Source organism: Scyliorhinus canicula, chromosome 2, assembly GCF_902713615.1.
Source record: "Scyliorhinus canicula chromosome 2, sScyCan1.1, whole genome shotgun sequence".
NCBI classification, from domain to species: domain Eukaryota; kingdom Metazoa; phylum Chordata; class Chondrichthyes; order Carcharhiniformes; family Scyliorhinidae; genus Scyliorhinus; species Scyliorhinus canicula.
This window is the reverse complement of record NC_052147.1, coordinates 43,782,211-43,804,043: the sequence shown is the minus strand read 5'-3', so window position 1 is coordinate 43,804,043 and position 21,833 is coordinate 43,782,211. Positions and strand designations below refer to the sequence as shown.

At 45.9% G+C, this 21,833-nt stretch overlaps 1 protein-coding gene across 4 annotated transcripts in view; it reads left to right on the top strand.

Moving 5' to 3' along the window:
• Positions 1-21,833, top strand: part of LOC119953032 (protein delta homolog 1) — a 102,952-nt gene that overhangs the window by 75,754 nt on the left and 5,365 nt on the right. For all 4 annotated transcript variants that reach the window (XM_038776811.1, XM_038776828.1, XM_038776838.1 and 1 more), the window contains exon 4: positions 12,104-12,234. In XM_038776811.1, coding sequence (XP_038632739.1) covers positions 12,104-12,234 — 131 coding nt within the window. The remainder of the gene's footprint in view (positions 1-12,103; positions 12,235-21,833) is intronic.

Below are 21,833 nucleotides of genomic sequence, written 5' to 3'. Positions count from 1 at the left end.
TTGCTGGTGATGAAATTTGTTCTCCTTTTTTCTAATCTAGAGACATAATGATGCCAACAGGCTTCATAGCCAGCAGCATACAGATGAACCAGTGCAGACATAGGGTAGCGATTATTAATCAGTAATATAATATAATTTTGTAAAAATAACGCACGTCTGGTCACTTGTTTTCCCTCTGGTTTTGCAGCATGTTTCAAACAATGCAGTGTTCTGGTGGAATTTAAATTCAATCATACTGAGACTGACACCATGGATTTAGACTCTTTGCTGCAAGAGTATTGAGAATACTTCTGGTTTGTTGTAGCCAACTTGGATTTGCACATTGCTCTTAATCTCTTTGTACAGAGGTTAATTACTTGCTAATTTTAGATTATTTGAGAAATCCCAGAGGAAACGTTTTGTGGGATTTTTTTTTAAGCACTCATCGTTTTACTGGAGTTCCCAAGAGTGAAGTTACAGAATGTGAGTTCAGCCAAAATTCATCACCTCTCCCTCACGAGTCTAGGCAATATTCCTCTTTTTGATCTATGTTAAAATGCACCTCCTTTTTAGAACATAGAACATAGAACAGTACAGCACAGAACAGGCCCTTCGGCCCACGATGTTGTGCCGAGCAATGATCACCCTACTCAAACCCACGTATCCACCCTATACCCGTAACCCAACAACCCCCCCCCCTTAACATTACATTTTAGGACACTACGGGCAATTTAGCATGGCCAATCCACCTAACCCGCACATCTTTGGACTGTGGGAGGAAACCGGAGCACCCGGAGGAAACCCACGCACACACGGGGAGGACGTGCAGACTCCGCACAGACAGTGACCCAGCCGGGAATCGAACCTGGGACCCTGGAGCTGTGAAGCATTTATGCTAACCACCATGCTACCGTGCTGCCCAATTTCAGAAACCTCTTAAATCCTTTCTTGGAGTCATCTTTAAGAAACTTGAACAAACAATATCCTGCTTTGTAACTCTACATGAATCTCCCATTAGTTCAATTCTCCTAATGTCCCATCGTAGAGAGAGTTGAGTTCTCAGTTGTTTTTTTCATCATTAGTTTGAATACATGTTAAATTGGATTAAAGATGCACCCATTGATGGCATGGAACCATAATACCATCAGTCCATTCCTGTACTCAATCTTAGTTTCTTTACAAGCCTAATTCCACATCTGATATATGGAATAGGGCCAATATGGCTCGGAGGAACATCAGACAGGGAGATGTTGCTGAAAACAGTGCGTCTGGTGGCCTGAAGTGCATATGTTTTAATGCAAGAAGTTTTACGGGTAAGGTAGATGAACTTAGAGCTTGGATTAGTACTTGGAACTATGATGCTGTTTGCATTACAGAGACCTGGTTGAGGGAAGGACAGGATTGGCAGCTAAACGTTCCAGGATTTAGATGTTTCGGGCAGTATAGAGGGGGATGTAAAAGGGGTGGCGGAGTTGCGCTACTGGTCAGGGAAATATCACAGTTGTACTACGGGAGGACACCTTAGAGGGCAGCGAGGCTATATGGGTAGAGATCAGGAATAAGAAGGGTGCAGTCACAATGTTGGGGGTTTACTACAGGCCTCCCAACAGCCAGCGGGAGATAGAGGAGCAGGTGGGTAGACAGATTTTGGAAACGAGTAAAAACAACAGGGTTGTTGTGATGGGAGACTTCAACTTCCCCAATATTGATTGGGACTCACTTAGTGCTAGGGGGCTGGACGGGGCAGAGTTTGTAAGGAGCATCCAGGAGGGCTTCTTAAAACCAGATGTAGATAGTCCAACTAGGGAAGGGGCTGTACTGGACCTGGTATTGGGGAATGAGCCCGGCCAGGTGGTAGAAGTTTCAGTAGGGGAGCATTTCGGGAACAATGACCACAATTCAGTAGGTTTTAAAGTGCTGGTGGACAAGGATAAGAGTGGTCCTCGGGTGAATGTGCTAAATTGGGGGAAGGCTAATTATAACAATATTAGGCGGGAACTGAAGAACCTAGATTGGGGGAGGATGTTTGAGGGTAAATCAACATCTGGCATGTGGGAGGCTTTCAAATGCCAGTTGAAAGGAATTCAGGACCGGCATGTTCCTTTGGTGAGAAGGATAAATATGGAAAATTTCGGAAACATTGGATAACGAGAGATATTGTAGGCCTCGTCAAAAAGAAAAAGGAGGCATTTGTCAGGGCTAGGAGGCTGGGAACAAACGAAGCTTGTGTAGAATATCAGGAAAGTAGGAAGGAACTTAAGCAAGGCGTCAGGAGGGCTAGAAGAGGTCACGAAAAGTCATTGGCAAATAGGGTTAAGGAAAATCTCAAGGCTTTTCACACGTACATAAAAAGCAAGAGGGTAGCCAGGGAAAGGGTTGGCCCACTGAAGGATAGGCAAGGGAATCAACGTGTGGAGCCAGAGGAAATGGCCACGGTACTAAATGAATACTTTGCATCAGTATTTACCAAAGAGAAGGAATTGGTGGATGTTGAGTCTGGAGAAGGGTGTGTAGATAGCCTGGGGCACATTGAGATCCAAAAAGACGAGGTGTTGGGCGTCTTGAAAAATATTACGGCAGATAAGTCCCCAGGGCCTGATGGGATCTACCCCAGAATACTGAAGGAGGCTAGAGAGGAAATTGCTGAAGCCTTGACAGAAATCTTTGGATCCTCACTGTCCCGGAGGACTGGAGAATAGCCAATGTTGTTCCTTTGTTTAAGAAGGGTAGCAAGGATAATCCAGGGAACTACAGGCCGGTGAGCCTTACTCAGTGGTAGGGAAATTCCTGGAGAGAATTCTTCGAGACAGGATCTACTCCCATTTGGAAGCAAATGGACGTATTAATGAGAGGCAGCATGGTTTTGTGAAGGGAAGGCTAACTTGATAGAGTTTTTCGAAGAGGTCACAAGCTGATTGATGCAGGTAGGGCAGTGGATGTTGTCTATATGGACTTCAGTAAGGCCTTTGACAAGGTCCCTCATGGTAGACTGGTACAAAAGGTGAAGTCACACGGGATCAGGGGTGAGCTGGCAAGGTGGATACAGAACTGACTAGGTCATAGAAGGCAGAGAGTAGCAATGGAAGGGTGCTTTTCTAATTGGAGGGCTGTGACTAGTGGTGTTCCGCAGCGATGTTACGGCATGCTAGCCTTCATTGGCCGGGACATTGAGTATAAGAATTGGCAAGTCATGTTGCACCTGTATAGAACCTTAGTTAGGCCACATTTGGAGTATAGTGTTCAATTTTAGTCGCCACACTACCAGAAGGATGTGGAGGCTTCAGAGAGTGCGCAGAAGAGATTTACGAGGATGTTGCCTGGTATGGAGGACATTAGCTATGAGGCGAGGTTGAATAAACTCGGTTTGTTCTCACTGGAACGACGGAGGTTGAGGGGCGACCTGAGGGGCATAGACAGAGTGGATAGTCAGAAGCTTTTCTCCAGGGTAGAGGGGTTAATTACTAGGGGGCATAGGTTTAAGGTGCAAGGGGCACGGTTTAGAGTAGATATACGAGGCAAGTGTTTTGCACAGAGGGTAGTGGGTGCCTGGAGCTCGCTGCTGGAGGAGGTGGTGGAAGCAGGGACGATAGTGACATTTAAGGGGCATCTTGACAAATACATTAATAGGATGGGAATAGTGGGATACGGACCCAGGAAGTGTAGAATATTTTAGTTTAGACGGGAGCATGGTCGGCACGGGCTTGGAGGGCCGAAGGGCCTGTTCCTGTGCTGTACTTTTCTTTGTTCTTTGTTGTTTGATACGTACCCAACAGTTCTGAGACTCGCAATGACATTTTAATTTTCAATGTTCTAGCTTAAGGAGTTTTCAACTGGGATTTGTGCCCTCCCAGTAGTTCAGAAGAATGTTTCAAAGGATCTGCCAAATCTTCAGATGGTTTCTAAAATGATTTCACGTAGATTTCCCATTGCTTTACATTCAGAGATCACTGGTGGTGTCACAAATGATCACTCAATTCTCTAGAACTCATTCTCTTTGCCTCCCATCCATTGACTCTGTCTGCACCTCCCTCTGCCTTAGGAAAATGGGCAGCATAATCAAAGACCATCCCCCACTCGGGTTATTCTCTCTTCCAACCTCTTCCATCAGGTAGGAGATACAAAAGTCTGAGAACACGGACTGACAGATTCAAAAACAGCTTCTTCCCCTCTGTTCCCAGGCTCCTGAATGGCTCTCATAAAGGTTGAATTGATCTCTTCACACATCTTCTCTACTGGGTAGTACAACACTCTGTATGCTTCACCAGATGCCTGTGCCTATGTATTTACATTGTGGATTTGTCATGTCCTATGTTTTTTCATATGTGGACCCATCTGTCTGGATTGTACGCAGAACAATACTTTTCACTGTACCTCAGTACATGTGACAATAAATCCAAATCATATCTTTTTGTGGGATTTAAAGGATTGTACCTTGCCTGTCACCGATGAAGGTCTCAGAAATGTGTGTGGTTATAGAAGAGGCCAAGAAGTCCATTTGTGTAGAGGCAGTCGTCTGTCTGGCTGGATGAAGGATCCAGTGTTGTCGGGCAAATGTTTCAGCATTTCATGATGATATAAGACTGATTTTCAGGAGCAATGAATGATGCTCTTGCTTGATAAATGCACTATTGTTAATGTTTGAATTTATGAGGGATATCATGTTTGGTCCTGGCTAAACAAGTCAAGGGACATCTTGTCAGAAGAGAAAAAAAGAATGCCTTATGCTTTGGGTACAGATGATGTAGTTAATTCTGGAGTAGCCAGGTCTGTCTGAGAAGTCAGTTGGACCTAGATTTCTCATGTGAACAGAGGTGTTTCAGTCTGGTCCTGAAAGATTCTCCCTAAAAGATTCTGCAAGACAGAAGCAAGTAGAAAACTGGTTGTTAACTTTATTTATAAGTGGTATTTGAAATATATTGGTTTTCTTAATTTGAATACAGTGGCAGGTTTAGGAAGTAAGTTAATGTTTTCTCTTTTACTTAAGAACTGTTAACTGTAAAGCTATTTCTTTGTTGCTAATATGGTTAATTCTGTTTTGAAATTAAAGTTTGTTTTAACATAAGGTCAGTATTATCACTGCCGTGGTGCATTACCTCACGGTTTTACAAATTACAATTAGTTGGGTTCTCATCCAGGATCCTAACATAAGAGTGTGATAGAATATTCCCCACTTACCTGGGTGAGTGCAGCTCAACAAAAGAAAGAAACTCAACATTATCCAGGACTCTGTAGCTTGTTTGATTGGTGCCCTTTCCACAAACATTCACTCTCTCCACCACCAACTAATAGTGGCAGCTAGGCATACCATCTACGAGATGCACTGCAGGGAACGTATCAAAGCTTCTCAGGCAGCACCTTCCAAATGCACAACCACTCACCATATAGAACAGAGCAACAGGTGCATTGGAACACCAGCACCTGGAAGTTCCCCTGCAAGTCACTCGTCACCCCAACTTGGAAACATACCACCGTTCCTTCACTGTTGCAGGGTCAAAATCCTGGAACTCCTTCCCTAACAGCACAATGGGTGTACCTGCACCTTGGGAAATGCAGCGGTTCAATAAGGCACCTTACCACCACCTTCCTCAGGGGCAACTATGACTGGCACTAAATGCTGGCCTAGCCAGTGATGCCCACATCTCGGAATTAAATTTAAAACACTTCCCGTGTGCTTTCTTATGTTTTCAGTAATTTATGTTTAACTTTTGATTGATTTTCTGAATAACCTATTTTTCTTATATTATCTCGTTTCATGTTTCAAATGTATCTTTTTATTTCTGATTTTCCAAATGTGGATGTTAAAACATCGTGCTTTCTCCTCTGCTGGCAAATTCATACAACCGAGCATAAAATTACAAGGTGCCTTTGATTTTGAGAGAATAATTTAATTATCGTGCTGTTGTAGGTTTATTTATAATACCTGTCCGCATCCCACTACTGCTTTGAGTCATTGTACGCATTTTGATTTCCAGTTTTCCAGGCAGTTGTCCAGGCAGCCTTATTTAATTTAATTGCAATAAGTACCTTCCATTATTCTTTTACTTTGTTTTGCTTTGAAAAGCATATCACATTGCCATGCTTACAGGAATGGTTATCTCACTTGGCACAGATAATACAACATCATTTTTATTTGTCTTAAATGTCAATTTGAAGTGAAATATTTGATGTGAATTTGAGGAGGTGGTGGAGTGGTGTATCACACTGGACACCTGTAAGTTAAGCATAAAATGTTCGATTGTGGTCCTGTGACTTAGTTCACATGCTGTCAAGAGAAGTAACTATTTAGAACAGTACAGCACAGAACAGGCCCTTCGGCCCTCGATGTTGTGCCGAGCAATGATCACCCCACTCAAACCCACATATTCACCCCATACCCTTAACCCAACAACCCCCCCATTAACCTTATTCTTTAGGACACTAAGGGCAATTTATCATGGCCAATCCACCTCACCCGCACATCTTTGGACTGTGGGAGGAAACCGGAGCACCCGGAGGAAACCCACGCACACACGGGGAGGACGTGCAGACTCCACACAGACAGTGACCCAGCCGGGAATCGAACCTGGGACCCTGGAGCTGTGAAGCATTTCGGATTGCGAGGAGAAACGATTAGAGGAAAATCACCTATGTACCAACACTGGGTAGAACAGTGGAGCAGTGTATAGCACTGCTGCCTCATGGCGCTGAGGTCCCAGGTTCGATCCCAGCTCAGGGTCACTGTCCGTGTGGAGTTTGCACATTCTCCCCGCGTCTGCATGGGTCTCACCCTCTACAGCTCAAAGATGTGCAGGGTAGGTGGATTGACCACGCTAAATTGCCCCTTAATTGGATAAAAAAAGCATTGGATACTCCAAATTTATTTTCAAAAACTTTTGTGCCAACAGAAACTGTCCAGGTATCATTGGCAGAGATCTTGGCGAAATTTACCTACCCATCTATTCAGTCAAAATTTGGTTTTGTTTAAATTGAGAAGAAAATATTGGGCGTGTTTTAACGGGAAAAACTCTAAGAGGACTTCCCAGATGCTTCTTGCCAGATAGCCAGTGAGGCCACGGCCCATATTTAACGGCACTGATCCCCCATGAGCTTCACTGCGGAACTGGCCGTCCCGGCAGCTGATTCGCCTGAATCGTGCCTGGCGGCTCCTCGCTAACAAAAGGAGCTGCTCATAAACTGCTCCCTCTGAACCAGCTCCAAGGCAGCCCACAGCCATGGTATTGCATAGACCTGCTCCACGCTTTGGGGATACTGGACATCAGAGTCCTCAGACCCATGAGGAATGTGCCCTGGAGATGGTGGGGTTGGCCGTGTAGATAGCAGTCACTGACAGCGAGGTTGGCCTGTGCTGTAAAGGTGAGGATCCACTGCCCTTTGACCTGGTCCAAGTGAGTTCATGTAAAAGAAAATGATCCTTAACCCTCACTACTGACCACATGTCCAAGTCACTGAGGCGCATTACAGATTGTGGCAACACTATGGTGCAGACAGGGCATCAAAGGCCACAGGACATGAGAAGCAGCAGGAGACATGAGAAGCCCTCAACTCTGATGTGTATCCTGGGGCCACACCTGGATGTAATGGCAGAGCACAGAAGCTTAAGAAGATTGAGGATCACTGAGTGGGCACTGTGGGCGGGGGAGGGGGGGGGGGGGACCATCTGTAGCTAGGAGCAATGGAAGCTTCAAATGTTCCCAGTTCAAGCATATTACACCTGATACATGTGAAGCCTCTGTCACATTATTCTTCACAGCAGACCAGCCTGCACCCCCACTCTCTGTTGCTGTCTGTTCCCCCATGGACACAGTGGTCTTACAAGATGCAGACCACGTGCAGGTGATGCAGGCGACTTTGACATAGACTGAGGAGCACCAGAGCTTGACTCACAGCGGGTTACCATCACTCTCCTGACTTGTATATTGACCCATTGACAGTGCCGATATCCTGCAGTCATGTTACACAGACCATGGGAGGGTGGAACAGGCTAGTTGAGGAGATGGGGGAAGTGTGGGAGGGTTGAGAAATGGAGGGGAGGGAGGGGAGAAGTGGGTGGGAAGGAGGAGAATGGGATGGGGTCATTGGGGGTGAAGGAAGGATTAGGAGGAAGGAAGGATTTGGAGGGAGAAGGGGTGAGCTGTTGGGCAAAGCTTCATAGAAGTGGGCAAGGATGAGGGCCTCCCTGACCCCTCCAGGCATGTCGGACGCTTGCTGTCGTGCCTGTCCTTCCTGTGGCTGCTGCTGCAGGTCCTCACTGGTCCTCAGATGAGGCTGCATGATACCTCTTCCTCCTCCTCCAGCATGTCGGCCCACTGCTGTCCCAGGGTTGTGGAGAGCACGGCTGACCATCACAAAGTGGGAAACCTCTGGGGGTGTGGACTTCAAGTGTCCCCTCCCCTCCAACAATTGCAAAACCTACTTCTTAAGCGTGATTGATGAGTACTCCCGCTTCCCTTTCGCCATTCCCTGCCCTGACATGACCACAACAACCGTCATCAAGGCCCTCCTCTCCATTTTCTCCCTGTTTGGTTACCCCGCGTACATCCACAGCGACCGGGGGTCCTCTTTTATGAGTGATGAACTGCGTTAATTCCTGCTCAGCAGGGGCATCGCCTCTAGCAGGACGACCAGTTATAACCCCCGGGGTAACGGGCATGTCGAGCGGGAGAATGGCACAGTCTGGAAGACCGTCCTACTGGCCCTACGGTCCAGAGATCTCCCTATCTCCCACTGGCAAGAAGTCATCCCCGACGCCCTCCATTCAATTCGGTCTCTCCTCTGCACTGCCACAAACCAAACACCTCATGAAAGTCGTCTTGTTTTCCCTAGGAAGTCGTCCTCAGGATCCCCACTCCCAACCTGGCTGGCCGCCCCCAGGCCCATCCTGCTCAGGAAGCATGTGCGGGTGCACAAGTCCGACCCGTTGGTTGAACGAGTCCAGTTACTCCACGCAAACCCGCAGTACGCGTACGTGGAGTATCCCGACGGTCGGCAGGACACGGTCTCCCTTCGGGACCTGGCACCCGCCGGCTTGCGGCCTCAACCCCCCACACCAACGCCCTCCTCCCAGTCCCCATTCCCCCCGGCGCCCCCAGCGCCCCCAGCGCCCCCGCAAACCAGCACACAGAAACCCCCTCCCCCAGCCAGAGCTTCACTAGCACCGACCAGGGGTACGGACACAGGATCACGACCGCCGCTCCCGGAGTCAAGGACGGCCACCGGCCCGACGTCACCGACACCGCTGCGACGGTCCAGCAGAACATCGAGGGCGCCCGACAGACTGATCGTGTCGATCTGATGTTTCCACTGGACTTTTATCGTGCTGCGGGTTAGCGTGGAGTAACTGGACTTGTTCAACCAACTGGTCGGACTTGTGCACCCGCACATGCTTCCGGAGCAAGATGGGCCCGGGGGCGGGCAGCCAGGTCGGGAGTGGGGATCCTGCGGACGACTTTTATCCTCGTGTCATTCAGAGGTGCAATGTACATGTTGCACATTTTTTTCCTCTCGTTTTACTTGTATACTGTTCATTGTTTTGCACAATCGTTGAGAGCCAGTGGGCAGCCACCAATTACCTTGGTACACCACACAAGCTCTAGTCATATCACCAGTCCTACAGCCCCCCCCCCCCCCACCTTCCTACTCCCGCCCCCCCCGGCTTCTTTCTCCACAAGGGGTGAATGTGGTGATATGACTAGGAGGCAACGGTACCTATCTGCCATTGGTGCAGAACACTCGCTGCCCATTGGCTCAGGCCGGTCATGTGCCTCTCAGCTGGTTGGTTGAGACTAGAACATAGAACATAGAACAGTACAGCACAGAACAGGCCCTTCGGCCCTCGATGTTGTGCCGAACAATGATCACCCTACTCAAACCCACGTATCCACCCTATACCCATAACCCAACAACCCCCCCTTAACCTTACTTTTTAGGACACTACGGGCAATTTAGCATGGCCAATCCACCTAACCCGCACATCTTTGGACTGTGGGAGGAAACCGGAGCACCCAGAGGAAACCCACGCACGGGGAGGACGTGCAGACTCCGCACAGACAGTGACCCAGCCGGGAATCGAACCTGGGACCCTGGAGCTGTGAAGCATTTATGCTAACCACCATGCTACCGTGCTGCCCCACTAGACATGTGACTGCTCACCGATTGGTCGGGAGGCAAGTAGTCCCGCCTACGAGGCAGGGTATAAGAACCCGTAAGACCCAGCAGTCGGCCTTTCTCTGTAAGTCGACTGCCGGGCACACAACTAGTCAATTAAAGCCTAATGTTTGGATCTTCATCTTGACTCGTGTCCAATTGATGGTACATCAGGGTGTACCACAGGGCACCATCAGAGCTGTACAGGCATCGGAACCACATTTTGAGCAGTCCAATGCACCGCTTAATGACGGCACGGATGGCAACATTGCCCACATTATAGCGGGTCTCCGCATCAGACTCTGGTCACCACACTGGCGTCATCAGCCAGGACGTCAGTGGGTAACCCTTCTCCCCCAAGAGCCAACCCATCATTCTGGGGTGCCAGGGATCTCAGAGGGTCCCAGTATGTAGCTGTCATGCACTCTCCCTGGGAAGTGTGCACACACGTGCATGAAATGGAGGCAGTGGTTGCAAATGAGTTGAACATTCACATAGAGGAGCCCATTCCTGTTATTGAAGGGCACTCCCTGATGGCTCAGTGTGCATAAGGCGACATGCATGTCACAAATAACCCCCTGGACCTGGTGCATCCCACCGATGGCAGAGAATTCTGCTGCCCGGGATTCTTGATGTGCTTGGTACAGCTCAAAGTTTATATAGTAAGAAGTCTTACAGCATCAGGTTAAAGTCCAACAGGTTTGTTTCTAATCACTAGCTTTCGGAGAACAGCTCCTTCCTCAGGGGAATGAGTGCTCCGAAAGCTAGCCGCCTTTAGGACCGGCAGGTGCTAAACCCCCCCCCCCCCCCCTCCCCCCCCCCGCCGCAGCTCAGGGGTGACCCTTGACCGATGATACCCAACTCACCAACCGGGCCCATAACCCCTGGGGAACCCTAGAACCCCACTCCCACACCCCCAAGCACTGAGGCAGCAGCTCCAATATCCCTGGGCTGCTTGCCCAAAAGTGAAAATGGCTACTCACCTCCTCCCACCCCCTCAGCAGCCATTTTTAAATAAGAGTGCTAAACGACGCCTGCGTGACCTCTCGCTGGGGAGTTCCTGGGAGGCCGGAAGATGGAGATTGCTGTTAATTGGTCTCAATTGATGTCTCTCCACTTCAAGGTGGGATCCGGAACCCACCAACAGGAGCGGGCCAGTTAGATCACGAACCAATTTATGCCCGGTGCAGATCCTGATTTCGGCCTCTCATGTAATTTAATCGGCGTGCACAGATTAGTGCCGGCGCAACGCAGCCATTAAATCACACCCACCTTCTTTCAATTATCATACCACGTAGTGCCATAAGTTTGAAGTCTTTGGCATTAATATTTCACTCCGGTTTTATTTTTTGAGCCAATTTCACTGGTCAGGCATCAATTACTTTGAGAATTTTACCATTTCTAGATAACTTGCTTTTATTTCAGTGAAATATGGTTGTGCTAACTTTAGACACATTCTTTCGGTACATTTAAAGCAGAAAATATATATGAGAAGATAACAGAAGCAAAAGAAACTTGAAAAGAGCAAAAATGGAAATAGGAATAGAAAATGCTAGCAATGAAATAAGGCAAGTACTGTAGTGATTATGTCTCTCGAGTTACCAAATGCCATTAATTCAATTCAGCATCATCTAAATATTACAGAAAATGCTGGAGAAACTCAGCAGGTCCGGCAGCATCTGTGGAGAGAGAAACAGAGTTAACGTTTTGTGACCGTATGACTCCCTTCAGAGCTCACGGACTCGAAACGTCAACTTTGTTTCTCTTCCCAGATGCCGCCCAGCTTGCTGAGTTTCCCCGGAATTTTCTGGTTTAATTTCAGATTTCCAGCATCTGCAGTATTTTGCTTTTATTTGCTACCTAATAAATGTTGCTTGTATTCATAAACTGTGCCAAAGGATGAAGGTTGCAAACCTGGTGCATAGCCAGGCACCATTTACCATACTTTGCCTGGAATCTAATGGCTGTTTCTCTGTCGCAGGTGTAAGTCCGGTTGGCAGGGAGAACTGTGTAAGAAGTGCATCCCTTTTCCCGGCTGTTTACACGGGACCTGCACCAAACCTTGGGAATGTGTATGTGAGGAGGGCTGGGCAGGCAGCCTCTGCGACACAGGTCTGTTGATTCATGCAGTGTCATACAAACACAAAAGGAAAATCATAAAATACAGTTCATAACGTAAAAACAACTGGAAAATATCATGAATTATATATCCAGATTCAACAATTTGGGTTCAATTTGGGAAAATTTATTTTTCAGGGAACTTTTAATTTTGAAGACTGAAACCTATCCGGGAATGCTGACATGACCCTTTAACAAGTGATTTATTTTAACTTTATTTTCTATATTCTAGTATTTTGTTCCATGCTCTTAACATTTTTCAACATTTTTGAATTTAGAGATAGAAATACCTTTAAATCATTAACTGGAGCTGTTTTAATACAATGTATTTTTATCCCTTACCCAGAACGTTTTATTCATTTGTTTCTTTAAATATATTTTCTATCCCAATAGCAATTTATAGTAAATTATTCTATTAAATCTGCATGAAAAAAATTGACCTTGTTTTGTTATTCCTATTATAACGCTGAATCTATGTACAATTCGCCAATTTATCATCCAGTTGAAGCAACCTTTCGACTATTTATCTTCTCAAAGCTGTCCTTATTTTAAAAACCTCTCTCTCTTTAGCCATCTCCAATACAGTGAAAAATGATAGATTCCTTAAAGCTTAGTGTCCAGATATTTCCTGCAGATAATAAAACCATGTTTGGGACATTAATCTCCAGACTAATAAAAGGTTTGGGTGCCGTTCCTTGCAATAGTACCCACTTGCTGTCTCGTCTTCATGCAGGAGCTTCTTCAGTGCCCTACATACTTACGTCATCCACCCTCGGTATGTAAATGGTCTGAATTACTGCGACTTAAGCCTGTTAACATGGTGGACAGAAACACTGCTGTAAAGCACATCTGCCCTCCTAAAAGAGTCTGTGAATCTTTTAGCCAAACGGACTTAACTACACCAAGGACTGTAATTTATTGAGTTGCTCCTTTTCTCTCACCAGCAGAGGTGTAAGATTTTCCATCCTCCATTCCTTTGGGACTGACCCTGTTTTAAACAATTGGAGCACATTTCAGCTTGAGGCTCCACTATATCCTCCCCAAGCTCCCTCAGCTTTTGGGATTCATTCCAGTTGGATCAAATGACTTTCCTATCTTCAGTACCATTCAATAATTTAGTTTCCATTTTTAACGCTATCCAGTATCTTGAAACATTTTTATTTGGTCCCATAAATGAAGCTGCAGCCTTCTTTCATTATCTAATGCCCCCAGACACCACTGTAATACCAGTACATGTAAAAAAAAATTATTTAAAAGGAGAACATTTGTTCTGACATTTGCATAGTACATGGATCTGGAGACTTTTAGAAAGCATCCTAGCAAATGATTGAATGTTATTTGTACACATTTCAACAATGTAACAATGCAATAGAAATTATGGGGCTTACAATCCTCTTGGCAGATTCTGGAACAATTGTATTGCTTGATTAATTTTGGTGTTCCCACCTTCATAAGACAAAGTGTATTTACATTTCATTTGTACAAAGCCTTGGTCAGACCCCATCTGGAGTACTGCTTTCAGTTTTAGGCATCATACCTCAGGAATTTTCCTTGGAGAGAGGTCACTGTAGATTCAAAATATTACCAGGAATACTATGAGGACAGGTTGCATATACTTGTCTTGTATTTCCACTAGGGTCAGAGAAGATGAAGGCGTGATCTGATCAAAGTGTTTAAAATGTTAAAATGATTTGATATGGTGTACAGCAAGAAACTAATGTCTGTAGTGGGGAATCAGGAACAAGGGGGCATGACCTTAAAATTGGAGCCCGTCCATTCAGAGACAAAATTATGAAGCACCTTTTCACCTGAAAGGTAATATAAATCTGAAACCCTCTCTCCCAAAGGGCTGTGTATATTGGGTACCAGAGGCTCACAAAATTGAGATGGAGATCAAAGAAAAATGAACTTATCACAAGGCATTAGAGATGTCAAACAAAGTACCCACTGCCCTGAAAACTATACAAACATTGCCTGAGTGCGCGAGTCACTCTGGGAGCTCGGTCAAAAAGACAAAATGAGGTCATCTGGTAACTGTATCAACTGAAGCAAATGTGTGTGTTTTCCCGATAGGCTCATTCTGAATGCTTGGCTGTGCTCCAAGAATGGCTAACACACTCAGCTCGGTAGCCAATGTTTATGCAGCTTGCAGGGCAGTGAGTGTTTCAACCCCAGTTAATATAACTGGACGGGAAGATCCCAGAATGGAACCCCGGCTCAAAAGAGTAACTTTTATCTTTTTTTTCACAAAACGTGAAGGAACAGAGTCACAGGACTGCAAATTATTTTTAACAACAACAAAAAATTAAACAGGAATTATGATGCAATGCGTCTTTACTCCTCCCTTACTTAAACAATTACAGATAGGTTTCAGGGCTAACACGGATTATAAAGTACATCTTAATCTATATTGGTCTCCTTAACACAAATTCCCTTTTAAGCAAGCAAGATGACTGTGGGAAAATACACTCTCCACTCTGAACCCCAAATAAATGTTTGTGGATGTCTTCTCAGAATCCCCCAGATGATTGTCACATGAGAGTTTCAAAACTCCTAAAAACAAGCTTGAAATTTTTCTCTCATAATTATGCTTAATTACAAAACCTTCACTCCACTTTTAACAGTGAATTCAGTCCAGAATTTTATACCAATTCCTTTAGGATTTACTTAACTTAACTGCTTTGCAAACTGCTCACAATTGCTTTAACTCTCAATTCCCAGACTGTATTAAAATGGCATCAGATCTTGATTTACCTTTGAAGGCTACTCTCCCACTGTCTGTGTGGAATTTGCACAATCTCCCCATGTCTGCATGGGCCTCACCCCCGTAACTCAAACATGTGCAGGGTAGGTGGATTGGCCACATTAAATTGCCCCTTAATTGGAAATTTAAAAAAAAACTATACCTTATTTCTAATGTTTACCAATACAAATATAAATCCCTCAAAACTACCTTCGGTTTTCAAACAGTGAGAACTTTGTTTTACTGACATTTCCAGTACTTTGTAATATAATTTTGCTTTTATCTGGTTTGTGTGATTATTTACCCAAGATTAGAGGTGATAAACAACTCCTGACATTGATACTAGAAATAGCTGTGACAGCCTTTAAGAAGGTAAGCGGGCAATGTATTTCAATGATAATGTTGAATTACTGATGTTTTTGGCTGATGATACAGGTTTAGAGTTACCCCCATGGTCCATGATTCTCTGAAACACAGTGAACCACATTCCACTTATAGAGGGGGCATAACTCAACAAGATTGTGTGTGTTGGAGGGGTGGGGGAAGGGGGGTTTTGTTGGTGTTGGAACACTCACCCCGCAATGGAACGAGAAACACAGGAATGCCATGTGTGGTTCACAACCCACACTGTTATGCAGCACCCTCAAAAATAGCTGGAAATAGGAACAAGAATCCTGGAACTGTGACCTACCAGGAATCTTTAAAAGCTTCCTTAGTGAGCCTGAATCAGCGGAAATTCAGGGCAGTATTTCAGACCGAAGACTTTTCATCAAAAGCGGGAAAAGTTACAGGTGTGGCAGGTTGATTTTGTTTCTAACCTCTCTCCAGAGGTGCAGCCTGACCTGCTGAGTATTCCCAGCCTTCTCGAGTCTTATTTTAGATTTCCAACATCTGCAGTATTTTGCTTTTGTATCAGTTGTTTATATTGGCATGGTTACAGGAGTCCCGAGGATGTCATCGTTCTTAATGTGTGATTTATAACTGTGAAGTAACTTAATGAAGGCATTCAAATAGTGACTCAAAACACTTAGGGCGCGATTCTCCGCCCCCCACGCCGGGTGGGAGAATAGCGGGAGGGCCTCCCGACATATTTTACACCCTCCCGCTATTCTCCCCCCCCCCCCCCCCCCCCCACGCCCGACCCACACCACGAATCGCCGATTCTCCGAGGCCGATGGGCTGAGCGGCCGGGCCTTCACGCCCATTTCAACACGGCAGCAAACACACCTGCTCGCTGCCGTCGTGAAATGGGCGCCAGATGCCCGTTTAGGGCATCTAGAGGCCCGATTGGCATGGGAGCAAAACGTCTGTGCTCGGGAGGGAACAGGTCCATGATCGGTGCCCACCAATCGTCGGGCCAGCATCCAAAACAGACGCACTCTTTCCCCTCCGCCGCCCGGCAAGATCAAGCCGCCACGTCTTGCCGGGCGGCTGAGGAGAAAGACGCCAACTGCGCATGCGCAGATGACGTCATCGGCCGTGTCAGCCGCCGTGATGCTTGACGTGCGGCCTTGACAACGGTCGTCAAGGCCGCGCCGCCGTGACGCATGGGGCCAGCTCCTAGCCCCACCCAGGGGGAGAATCGGCCCCGGAAGTGGGCGTGAAGGCTGCCGTGGGTCACGGTCTGTCCCGCATTTGCGGAGAATCTCGCCCTTAGGGCGCAATCTAATGGCCACCCTGTCCCCGAAAAGCAGCTCGCTGCAGCGCAGTGTGGCTGATAAAAAACGGGTTGACCCCGTTCCCGGCTCACAATACCTCGTGAGATTCAACGCGACCTTGCGAGACGTTGTGATGTAAATCCTGCCCATTGTGGGCGGGATCACCTTTTGACAAATATGCATATTAGAGTGAGACAGCTAGTCTCACTCTAGCATACAGATTCTTGAGGTACCTGAGGCTTTGGGATTCATTCCGTTCATCCTGAAGACCTCAGGTGAGCACCATCCAATACTGGTCCCCACAAATGGGGATAGATGGAGCGGCACTTATGGGAGTCTCCCACGGGATGGGAGGCCCCAAACTGCATTTTGGGCAGGGTTGTGCCGGTACCACTTGTGCAGGTTGGCACTACCAAGCTGGCATTTTGTGGGCATGTGCGATCAGGCCGGGGTGCCCTGCTTTGGTGCTGGGGAGGATGGGGGGGGGGGGGGGTGGTGGTTTGAGTCTCTCCGGTAGTGCCTTTGGGCTGGGGGGGGGGGTGGCATCCAGATCATTCCCTACATGGGGGAGTTCCAGTGAGCAGAGCCCCCCAGTGTACAAAACGAGCTATGTGCAACCTCGGCCACGAGTTCCCACTGAGGCACCTTACACTACATGAGTCATGTTGGATAGCCATGTGTTTCTCGACACTGCGAGCGCTGGGAAACACATGGCTAAATGCACTCACTATGGGACTTTGTTCCCAATTAGTTGAATTGTGCCATTTGACTCAATCCGAAAGGATCGCATGATTATTTGAAGCAAATGACTGCAGATGATCGAAATCTAAAATTAAAATAGAAAATGCTGGGAACATTCATCAGGTTAGACAGCATTTGCGGGGAGAGAAACATGGGCTTAATATTGATCTGAAATATTAACCCTAACTCCCTGGAGTGTTACCAGCATTTTTTATTTTAATAGTGATTTAACATGCCAGCGACTGATAGAAATGAGGCTATGACAGGTGAGGACCTTGAGAGGATTGTTATCACTAAGGAGGGAGTGATGGGCAAGCTAATGGGGCTAAAGGTAGACAAGTCTCCTGGCCCTGTTGGAATGCATTCCAGAGTGCTAAAAGAGATGGCTAGGGAAATTGCAGATGCACTAGTGATAATTTACAGAAATTCTCTAGACTCTGGGGTGGTCCCGGTGGATTGGAAATTAGCAAACGTGACGCCACTGTTTAAAAAAGGAGGTAGGCAGAAAGCAGGAAATTATAGGCCAGTGAGCTTAACTTCGGTAATAGGGAAGATGCTGGAATCTATCATCAAGGAAGAAATTGCGAGGCATCTGGATAGAAATTGTCCCATTGGGCAGACGCAGCATGGGTTCGTAAAAGGCAGGTCATGCCTAACTAATTTAGTGGAATTTTTTGAGGACATTACCAGTGCAGTAGATAACGGGGAGCCGATGGGTGTGGTATATCTGGATTTCCAGAAAGCCTTTGACAAGGTGCCACACAAAAAGTTGCTGCATAAGATAAAGATGCATGGCATTAAGGGTAAAGTAGTAGCATGGATAGAGGATTGGTTAATTAATAGAAAGCAAAGAGTTGGGAAAAATGGGTGTTTCTCTGGTTGGCAATCAGTAGCTAGTGGTGTCCCTCAGGGATCCGTGTTGGGCCCACAATTGTTCACAATTTACATAGATGATTTGGAGTTGGGGACCAAGGGCAATGTGTCCAAGTTTGCAGATGACACTAAGATGAGTGGTAAAGCGAAAAGTGCAGAGGATACTGGAAGTCTGCAGAGGGATTTGGATAGGTTAAGTGAATGGGCTCGGGTCTGGCAGATGGAATACAATGTTGACAAATGTGAGGTTATCCATTTTGGTAGGAATAACAGCAAACGGGATTATTATTTAAACGATAAAATATTAAAGCATGCCGCTGTTCAGAGAGACTTGGGTGTGCTAGTGCATGAGTCACAGAAGGTTGGTTTACAAGTGCAACAGGTGATTAAGAAGGCAAATGGAATTTTGTCCTTCATTGCTAGAGGGATGGAGTTTAAGACTAGGGAGGTTATGTTGCAATTGTATAAGGTGTTAGTGCGGCCACACCTGGAGTATTGTGTTCAGTTTTGGTCTCCTTACTTGAGAAAGGACGTACTGGCGCTGGAGGGTGTGCAGAGGAGATTCACTAGGTTAATCCCAGAGCTGAAGGGGTTGGATTATGAGGAGAGGTTGAGTAGACTGGGACTGTACTCGTTGGAATTTAGAAGGATGAGGGGGGATCTTATAGAAACATTTAAAATTATGAAGGGAATAGATAGGATAGATGCGGGCAGGTTGTTTCCACTGGCGGGTGACAGCAGAACTAGGGGGCATAGCCTCAAAATAAGGGGAAGTAGATTTAGGACTGAGTTTAGGAGGAACTTCTTCACCCAAAGGGTTGTGAATCTATGGAATTCCTTGCCCAGTGAAGCAGTTGAGGCTCCTTCATTAACTGTTTTTAAGGTAAAGATAGATAGTTTTTTGAAGAATAAAGGGATTAAGGGTTATGGTGTTCGGGCCGGAAAGTGGAGCTGAGTCCACAAAAGATCAGCCATGATCTAATTGAATGGCGGAGCAGGCTCGAGGGGCCAGATGGCCTACTCCTGCTCCTAGTTCTTATGTTCTTATGTTCTTATATTGGGCGGGATTCCCTGGTTTTGTCCGTGGTGGGGCACGCAAGAATGGAAAATTTGGCTTTCCATCCAAATTCCATTCAGCTTCAGCGGCAACAGAAAATCCCAGCAATAAACGAGGTTGTAGAATTTCAACCAATATTTTCCATTTAACCATTATTCTACTGTGAAGGACAAATTCCTAATTTAACTCCTAATTTTCAATCAATGAAGATCTTCAAAGTTGGTTTCTAGCCATTCTGAGTACCACACTACTAAACCTGTTTGGCATGTAAACAGAATTCAGACAGAGCAGGCCGGTAGACCAATGTATTCGGCTAGTTATGGTTTTTCCTTGTTTCAATGTTTTCTGTGTGACAACATTCCAGTGCCATTGTGCCATTGGCAGCTCAGGGAAGCGTTTCCCTGGTGTGAGGGGAGAACCAAACTGCTCGGGGTAATTTTAACATTAATCAATTTGGATTAACACCCATTATACATATATTTCAATTTTTATTCAGGTTGAAATCAATTGGAAAGACTTGCTGCTTCCAGAAAGATTTAAAGACAATTAGAATGTGTAACCAGGGAGCTGGAAGCCAGGGAAAGGCGACCATATCTGATTGCTCAGTACTTTTAGCAAAGAAAGTCAACCATACTGTCAGCTTTTGCTCCAAATTCCTCACGAAGCCGAGGGCTGTGAGACAGAAATCTGCATGCCTGCATATTTATACATCTAAAACCCAACAAAAAAGAAAGCATGCACAGAAATGAAGTCAGAACTCTGCAGTGGATGTCGAGTGCCCTTGGCTCCTGGTCCCTGACCAGCTCATCCCTAAAATGGTAACCTCAGCTCTATTTACACCAGAGGACCTCAATTTCCATATTAAAGGGGATTTATTGCCTGAATTGGGATGGTGGCGTAACAGCCACACACAGGTCCTCATAAAATTCCATCACCTCCCGCCACTGATTATAGTGCTCAAGTAGCTTTGACTTACCTTGACCGCACTTGCGTGGTCATTTAGCTACTTTCCACACTGTGTGGCAATTCTTGGGATGGTGCAGGTTGGATCTACTCTGTCTGCCAACTCCTTCACTAGTTACCTGTACTCTTTATGGAAATGATTGTCTTCATTCTCAACAGCCTCTTCCAGCCTTTCTTATTCTTGCTACACCTTCACTGGTATATCTGATAAATGTGGAGCTCTTCCAGCTGCTCAGCTAAGCCCCTCACCCTAAAACTGCTGCTACTCATCAAGGAGTGATGGCTGGCCATATCCTGGATTTCCCTCCCCGTGGGGGTAAGTCTTCCAGGAGTAGCATTGGTGTTCCAAAGCTATTTGCCCTGGAAGAAAACTGCAAGGTTTAGTGATGAATAATTCATGTGGGTGGGTGGATCCATTCCCACTCCTCTGCTCACACACCACCAGGATAAGAATTCATAGTCGCTTCAAAAAATCTGTAATTGCTTTCATAGCCAATTCCTACCATTGGATAGGTTATTTTTAAGATTTCAAGTTCGAGATTAATAACAGACTGATTTAAAATATCATGGACAGGATTCTCCGGTCGCCAACGGCAAAATCGAAACCGGGGGCGGCGCCACTTTTGCGATGCTCCGCCCCCTCAAAAATGGAGTACCCGCCGTCGGGACGGCCTCAGGATGTCATCTGAGGCCCTCTCCCGATGCTCCACCTCCAATGGGCCAAGTTCCCGACGGCATGGAACTCTTATGGTTTTATTTTTTCTAGGACCTCGCATGCCGGCTGCAGACTGAATTCAGCGCCGTCACAGTCAGGGAGAGGAGCCGTTGCAGTGGCAGGAGGACTGGCAGGAATTAGTGAATTCTTGCGACACTAAATCTCAGTAGAAATTGGAGTTAAACTTCTCGGATGCAAACAAGAATCTTTATTGCCTCTATTTGATTACAATTGAGAGAAACATAAATCTATTCTCCATAAAGTCCGGCTAGCAAAAGGACTTAAAGAGAAGTAACTTATAAACCATTTAACTTTCAAAATAATATAGAAATGGTTTCTTGCTTACGGCAAAACAGCTTGCATTTACTTCAAGAGTTAGAGTGGAAAAGTGAAAATATGAAAATAGCGAGTCGTTAGATCAAAGTATAGGATGATCCTGGATAAAGATGGTCGTACGGACCATCATGTTTAAGGAGAATCTTATCAGACTTTAGTCATCTAACTACACCTCTATGTCTTCCTAATTGGTTTGGGTTAGGAACAAATACATTTGATTTGATGGTTACCTGTCAATCCTTAATGTGCAACATAAGTTCTGAATGTTTCATGTTTGAATATTTGCGTATGTTATAGAATGCAATTCTGCGCTTTTATCAAGGTTGGTTTCTGCTGGTTTTCTGCTGACTTTACTTTTATCCATATTCTGGACAATGGTGCCTTCATGTTGCTATGGTGCTTACTTGGCCTTGATCTGATTATTGGTACAGCTCATTTCTTAATGTCAAACTGGCTTTGAAAATATGTTTATTAGAACAATAGCTTTTTCATCTTGCTTAGTGAAAA